The 7,684-nt window shown below is 38.4% G+C and overlaps 1 protein-coding gene across 1 annotated transcript; it reads right to left on the minus strand.

Annotated features, from left to right (window-relative positions):
- Positions 1-1,855: 1,855 nt before the first annotated feature.
- LOC133727967 (WAT1-related protein At5g64700-like) lies at positions 1,856-7,474 on the minus strand. Its single transcript, XM_062155395.1, has 7 exons — positions 7,068-7,474; positions 6,922-6,984; positions 5,613-5,729; positions 4,700-4,952; positions 3,595-3,753; positions 3,362-3,513; positions 1,856-3,263 (listed from the first exon to the last, which is right to left on the minus strand). Exons 1-7 carry the CDS (start codon positions 7,253-7,255, stop codon positions 3,152-3,154), a joined length of 1,044 nt encoding a protein of 347 aa, XP_062011379.1. The 5' UTR covers positions 7,256-7,474; the 3' UTR covers positions 1,856-3,151.
- Positions 7,475-7,684: the final 210 nt, after the last annotated feature.

A 7,684-nucleotide genomic window follows, 5' to 3' on the forward strand; every position in this document is an offset into this window, starting at 1 on the left:
TTTGCAAGATATTCTCTATCACGAAAAATGAAACAAGGACTACCAAAAGTTTTCAGATGACTTACATTGGGTTTCTTACCTTTCCACAGTTCATAAGGAGTTTTATCAGTACCTGAGCGAAGAAAAACACGGTTTGTGGTGTAACAAGCTGTGTTGACAGCTTCTGCCCAGAACATTTGAGCAATTCCAGAACCACACAGCAATACTCTTGCCATTTCAATCAAAACCCTATTCTTCCTTTCAACAATACCATTTTGTTGTGGTGTGATAGGTGCAGAATATTCATGCATAATTCCATGTTCATCACAAAAGTTATCAAATGAAGAATTTTGAAATTCAGTTCCATGATCTGTTCTAATCCTAACAATGCTAGTATTTGAAGAGCTTTTCTCATTTAAAATCCTTTTGCATAGCCCTTTAAAACTAGTGAAAGCATCAGATTTTTCTCTCAAAAAGTTTACCCATGTGAATCGGGTAAAATCATCAACAAGGACAAGTATATACTTCTTACCTCCTATACTTTCTGTCTGAATAGGTCCGACTAAGTCCATGTGCATTAGATCCAAAGGTTGGGAGGTTGTGATTTCATTGATTACACGGTGTGAACTCCTTATTTGTTTACCAAGCTTGCAACCTTCACAGACAATATCTGTTTGTCCACTTAATTTTGGTAAGCCACGTACACCTTCCTTGCTGGACAACTTCACAAGATCTTGAAAGTTGATGTGCCCCAACCGTTGGTGCCAAAGTTCCAAAATATCATTTGTGGTTTTGATCTTCATGCACACCTGAGACATGTTAGTTTCATTTGCATGTATGCAGAAACAATTATCTTTGGACCGCTTTCCTCCCATGATACTTTTGCCAACATTATCAAGTACAACACAGTTATCTTTGTTGAAATAAACACCTTCATAATCATCACACATTTGACTCACACTGATCAGATTTGAATGCAACCCTTCCACATATAAAACATTCTGTAAGTTGGGAATATCTGGTGTGCAAACACTCCCTTTACCGATTACCTTTGCTTTTCTTCCATCTCCAAAAGTAACAGATCCACATGTGAACTCATCTGAGAAAGAAGTGAACCAGCTTTTGTCACCTGTCATATGTCTAGAATGAAAATCATCAATGGACTCATCATCTCCCATAGTCATTGTCTCAAACTCAGAAATTAATTTCTGAAGTTTCTGAGTCCTAACTTTCTTGTTTCCTTCATAAGTCATTTGAAGAAGATCCCATGCCTTCTTCGCAGTCTTACAAGTTCCAATACGCTTCTTTTCTTTCATAGAAAGAGCTGTATACAAGCTGTGCCGTGCTTTAACATCATTGTTAAAGTCACGCACTTCAGCTATAGACCAATCTTGCCTAGACTTAGGTTCTTTTACGGAAGCAGAACTCTCACTCTCTTTAGACTTAGTTTCCTTTGTGGGAACCTCCCACCCAAGTTCAACAATATTCCAGATATGTTCATCCTGTGAATGTAAGAAGGCTTGCATCATAATTTTCCACTGAGAATAATCATTCCCATAAAAAAAAGGTGGACAGTTTATAGAACCAGAACGTTCTCTATCTCTATCCATTCTAGACACCCTACGGATCTCACTAGGAGAACTAGTGACCTGCTCTGATGCCAAATGAAAGTACTAGAATGGCCTAGAGGGGGGGTGAATAGGCAATTAACAATTATTTGCAATCAATTTTCCTGGACGTTGTTGAGGGATTGGAAAAACCTATCTATCCCTAACCAACAGTATAAAGCATTTACCATATGCAAGCATAAGAATAAATAACAGAAAAGTAAAGAACACAGGAAAATGTTTACGCAGTAAAACCCTCAAAAGTGAGGTAAACAACTGCGGGCCTCGGGCCAAGTGCTTAAGCACACACTATAAAATAGTAAACAAAATACAAGGTACACTTACAACCTCTCGGATAACTCTGGACTCGGTTATCTCTAGCTAAACTCTTTTAGCCAGTTGAACTACCTCTCAGTAATTTGTCTACAGCTTCTAAATGTGCTCCACTTGTCTTGAAAACATCGGTCTTGAAAACTCAAACATAGTTGATTTTCTCAACTGAACTCATCGGTGTTTAATACAAGAGAATATCAAGAATGAAATATACTCATGACTAACTTAATCTCTTGAACTTTGAACTCAGACACACACCCTCAAAAACCACAGAACTCCTATATATATAGGAGGAACAATAACCAAGTTTCTTCAGCTTGGTTGGAGTAAGACCACGAGGTCCAGATGCACTTGCTCCCTACTTCTATCTTTGACAGCAAGGTCTTCATGATTGCACTGAGTGGATATTAAGATTAACAACAAGGCTAGATCGAAACCTTTTATTTAACAGCAAGATTTCCATGATAGAAAGATGGAGAACCTAGCTGCCATGTCCTTCCCTTTTCATTTACGACAGCAAGGTCTCCATGATTGAATTAAGTGGGCAGCAAGGAAAAGATATGGTTGCTTTCACCTTTCTTCTTCACTCGGATCCATCTCAAGGGGATATTAATTACCTCTCCAAGATTTTCTTCCTCACCCGGATCCATCTCAAGGAGATATTAATTACCTCTCCAAGATTTTCTTCCTCACCCGGATCCATCTCAATGGGATATTGCCTCTCCTTGCCAATATGTTAATACTAACAAATCACCAGAAGATCACAGCGCACAACCCAAATTTTGTATGAGTCAGTGGGTCCTTGTCATGTGTTACTGATCCAAATGCTTAGATCAAATCACTCACACACTTTTAGCTAGAACACTCTTAGGCACGGGGCCGAAAGCAAAAAGTGAGGCAGTCATGCAATGATGCAGCCGAAAGCAAGCAAGGGGCAGCAAGAGGGTGACAGCAAAGCTGAAGGCATGTTGAGTCGCAGCACATGTCCGACAGGTGGATAAGTTTTGTATAAGGGGAATGCCAACATACAATTCTCATACTAACAAAATGATAGTTATATGGCTTTTTCATATGTTTGTGATTTAAATCTATTGGAACTTGAATGGTTTATTGAAATGTAAGCAAATGAATAATGGAAAGTCACAAAATTTGGAAAGATGTAGAGGGGTTAATGAAAGGTTTACAAGCTGTGTGAAACTAGAAACATCGCATAACTTGAACATCACCCCTAGCTACGCCCTTGCTTCAGCTCTTAAGCAACTCTCATCAACTATACTTTGCTCTCTGCTCTTCGCCCATAAAACACTATAAAGCCCTCCAACCAATAAGAGCCCACCTAAGATACTGCAAAATTAACATATATAGAAAAGATGGTGACCAAAACTGTGATTACATTTTCAAGGGAATTCGATGCATGAAAGTAAGCAAACATTGTCATTTACCTTCCCAGACTAATGATTTCTCCCAAGAGAATTGCAGAAGCAAAGAGTGTGATGATAGAAGCCAATGGTGTCGACATAGCCAAGAAAACTGGATCCTTCTTCTCGATTACCCACGCTTGTAAATGGAAAGTAATGCCGGTAACAACAATTCCCTGCAGCCAAATTGATATTACCAATTAAATTCTAGTACTAATCCACATTAGGAGATTAAATTGTGGTTTGAGAGTACTTACGCTGTAAGCTACTGCCACAAGTTTGAGATTCCATCCGAGCTTCCATTGATAGGGGTTTCTCTCAACAGCGATGGCAATGACAAACGTCTGGATTGAACTTAGAAAGCATTGTAGAGTTGTGAAGAGAAGCATTGAAGGGTAGCTTTTCATAACTCCTGCCTATATCACCTCCAAGGGAAAACTCGATTAATTTTTTTTTTTTTTGAAAGGACAACTCGATGAATTTACACATGATGAAATTCTATATTTTTCCTTGGTCTTTTTTTGTGTTTATCAGTATAGGAAAATACTCGGTCCCAAATAAATTTGTACTAAGTACCAAATTATTTCCTTTTGTTTTTTTTTTTATCTTGCAGTCATAGTGGTTCGTCCATTGATTTAATCTAGTTTGATACCTTAATGATCACCGATTTGGCTGAAAATTTGCAGATATGATCTACACATTAGAACTTAAAAACTGAACAGTTGAGATGCCAAAATGTAATTGAAAAGTTGGTCTAATACCCTATATCCCTAGAAATGATCAAAAAAATGGGTCCCTTAGTGGAAGGGCTCTCTCTCTCTCTCTCTCTCTCTCTCTCTCTCTCTCTCTCTCTATATATATATATATATATGGCGCCGACAGCGGCGCCCCTCTTACCGGACGGAGGCCAGGGGCATCCCGGACCAGTTTGCAGTCGGGTGGACTCGCCGGCTACCACTTTGTAGTTGACCTTGATCGGGCTTGAAGTTTTGGGTGAGGTCGCTGCCGAGACCTTTGACCTCGATCTCCTTGGCCTTCGTCTTCACTGCAAACTGGTCCGGGAGTCCGGGATATGATGCCCCTGGTCTCTGTCGGCGCCTAATCGAAAAGAAATCCCGGACGTCCGCACTTTTGGAGCAGTGCGGACGTCCTCTTCTGAACGGCTCTCTCTCTCTATAATTATATATATATATATATATATATTTAAAGGATGATTTAGATTGAAACTAAATAGTTTTGATCATGACCCTACAAAGTTAGAAGAAACTGATAAAAGAGAATTTAATTTTATGATCCCGTCCATTTTGATTTAGACCCAAGAATTGTCCATCAATAGAGTAGATGAGTTATGAAACAGGTCACCTGCAACACAAGCCACAAGCCCCAAAAGATGTGGCACATCAGCACGAGGAAGCAACCCTTTATCCATGTTTTTCCAGATGGAACATGGCCTTCATGTTCTTGGATGTTATGGTGATGAAAGAGATTATGATGCCCCAGGAGATTCAAACGGGGGCCTTTGTATACGGCCAGGGTCACCACCCCTGCCGTGCAAAATAATATGCCTGCAAGCTTAGCCACACCTGAGGTTGTCCTTAGCTTCAATACTTCCATCCTATAGGAAAAAATTATTTCATATCTATATAGACTCAGAAAAATGAACTGAAGCAAGTTTCGGATTACTTTGTTGTCATTGAGGTTATTCTAATTCCTTTGGGTAAAAGACTCGTATCACATTTTGCTTAAGTACCAGGACTTCTCTTTCTTTATTAATTCATTGGTCGTCTCATACCTCAGTCTGCGTCACAATTTAGTTACCACTTTCGGATACCAGCCATATTATGTTGATAATTTACTCTTTAGTTTGCTGTATTTATTTAGGAAAAATTACAAAGCATGTTTTGGGCATGTATTGCTTACTTGTCCTAATGTTGTCTCCTGAATGCATCCTATATAAGTTTGCTGAGGATAAGATTTCATAGTCTCACTGGCTATCTAGGTGCACTTTTCTTTTTCGTTATTGAAAAACAAGGCGATGGGGCAAAGCAAATCCTAAGTTCTACATAAACCCTAAAATTATTCACCACTCTTGGATTTACATGTCTCTTTTTTATTGAAATTATCTTCTTTAAAAAAAAAAAAAAATTAAAAACAACATATGCATTTTAGCATTTATCTCTATGGGCCGGGCTGATACTGTTCAGCAGGTCACGTATATTTGAACCGAGGAGAAGGTTTTTGAATACTATATATAGCTAGGAGCGTGCGTACGTACCTGAGTAGAAGTGCCAACAGAAAAGTAATGACAGGAAGGCTGTTTCTGATTGCAGCAGACAAAGTCGCCGAGGTATAAAGAAGGCCAACGCCACAGAAGTCCAAGCTTACAGTAATCCTGTATACCCAACACAATCATAGTAATTTCTTTAATTCACTAGCTTAAAGAACTGTATATATATTACTATTGTCAAAAAAAAAAAAAATGTAAACCCATACTATTATCTAATACTAGCAACGTGCCCGTGTTTATCGCGGGTGATATTATGAGGTTAATGAAATTGATCGACTAAAAAGAATAGTGATTTTTTTTTTAGACATATAGTAATGGTGGTTTAGTTACTTTTTCAATTTACACTTTTGTCTATTTATATTTTCTTAGCTTAATTTGATAATTATGTCATTCTTTATTACAGGCACTTTAAAATTTGGTGAAACCCTTTAATACCAAAATAGCGTCCCCATTTATAGTAATAGAGATATAAGTGAATTTTGGAGTACGTATATATACATATGTATTATACTCCGTACATAGTGCTGTTAATAATTGCGTTCTTGCGTAGTGTTTTCCCGCATATGTGCGTACTGTGTATTTTTGGCGGCAGCTTGTTAATTTTGCTCAATGTTTATAAATTATAACTGATGATCACCTTGTTCTATCCACCCAAGTGGGTGATCATCCCAGTGACGTGTTTAACAGATCTGGTTCGCTGAGGCGACTAAGTGGTGTTAGGACAGAAGAACTGTTCAGTCAACGAGCTAAAAATGGAGGAGATGGGTAATTTGCGAGGGGTCAAATTGAAAGTTGGATTGAGAGACTTGAAGTACTTGCATTCAGTAGGCTTTCGGAGGAAGAAGCATCGGGTGACCCGGCAGAGTAGTTTTCTGAGCTTGAATCGTCTGATCTTTCTCATACTCAGCAAAGAAAGGAAATTGAGGAATTGGGAATTTGATCGAGTTTTTGGGTTGATACAATTTTAGTTGAGAAATAATGGGTTCTGCTTAGATTGAAGTAGGGTTCAAGAAAAGGGCGACGGGTCTTCTTCGGACATGGTAAGTCGGGAAAGAATTAAGCAGATTTCAGAGAGAGAAGTGGGTATGTTGGACATGATCAAGATTTGTTGTACTCGACTGGGATTTCATCAAATATCAGAAATACCCAATTGCTTGCTATTTTATTCCATTTGGTTTTGATTCTTTGATCTGATTTGGGGTTTTGGTGGTGAAATCAGAGCAGGCATGATCAACTAATATAGTAGCAACAAGTGAAAGCGTAGTAAGAGATGGATCGATCGTACGGACATAATTACCCGAAAAATGAAAGCAGAAAAATCTTGCAGAAGGTCATGAAAGACAGCGGTGGCGCCGTTTTCCTATCATATGCAGATAAAGGTCCTCCTCATCAGTAATCCTTCTCTTTGTTAGAGATAATGAAAAGAAATAGAGTTTAAATTACCATTCGAGAAAAAGAGCAAGAGGAACTAAAAAGAGAGTTGCAGCAGCCTGTCTATAAAACACAAACACATAAGTGTTCATGCCACCATTCAATGCAGCCTTGGAGAGCAAGAACATGCCTGCATATATTGTTTGTATCACAATAACGACCAAGTAAGGCTTCCTGCTGCTACTTCTTCCTGCTTCCATTCTTTTAGCTAGTTGGGTGATGCTATACCTAAACTTCCACTTTCTGATAGCAGAATCAAAGCCTTTATATAAGAGGCAGAAAACTTTATTAGTAGGTTAATCTGCCATTTGATCAAGTTTAAAATATCCCATCATTCCTTCTAGGCAATGGCGGACGCACACTAGGACTACAGGGGGCAGTGTGCAATGTTTGATTTTGCCAACTGAAGCCTTCATCTTTATACTATTTCATTGTTAATTTGCCCCCAGACCTACACGCTAATTAAACAACATTTATATTCATTCTGCAGTCTCTTGACTAATTGCCAAATAATAAGAAACTTGTGTACATTCATTGGAAGGTGTTCTGATAACGTATTATATTCATTGGATTTTTTTTTTATGGTAGTTCAATCTTTTTTGGCAGGATTGGCAAAAGCAAAGATATTG

This window comes from Rosa rugosa, chromosome 2 (genome assembly GCF_958449725.1).
Source record: "Rosa rugosa chromosome 2, drRosRugo1.1, whole genome shotgun sequence".
Taxonomy (NCBI): Eukaryota; Viridiplantae; Streptophyta; class Magnoliopsida; order Rosales; family Rosaceae; genus Rosa; species Rosa rugosa.

What these genes read in the sequence shown, in the direction of transcription:
- LOC133727967 (XM_062155395.1), bottom strand. Translation starts at nt 7,255, where the DNA reads ATGGAAGCAGGAAGAAGTAGCAGCAGGAAGCCTTACTTGGTCGTTATT. An exon ending in CTTGCTCTTTTTCTCGAATG is followed by an intron (nt 6,985 to 7,067) that starts GTAATTTAAACT and finishes TGCATATGATAG; the next exon opens with GAAAACGGCGCCACCGCTGT. An exon ending in TTGTGGCAGTAGCTTACAGC is followed by an intron (nt 3,514 to 3,594) that starts GTAAGTACTCTC and finishes ATTTGGCTGCAG; the next exon opens with GGAATTGTTGTTACCGGCAT.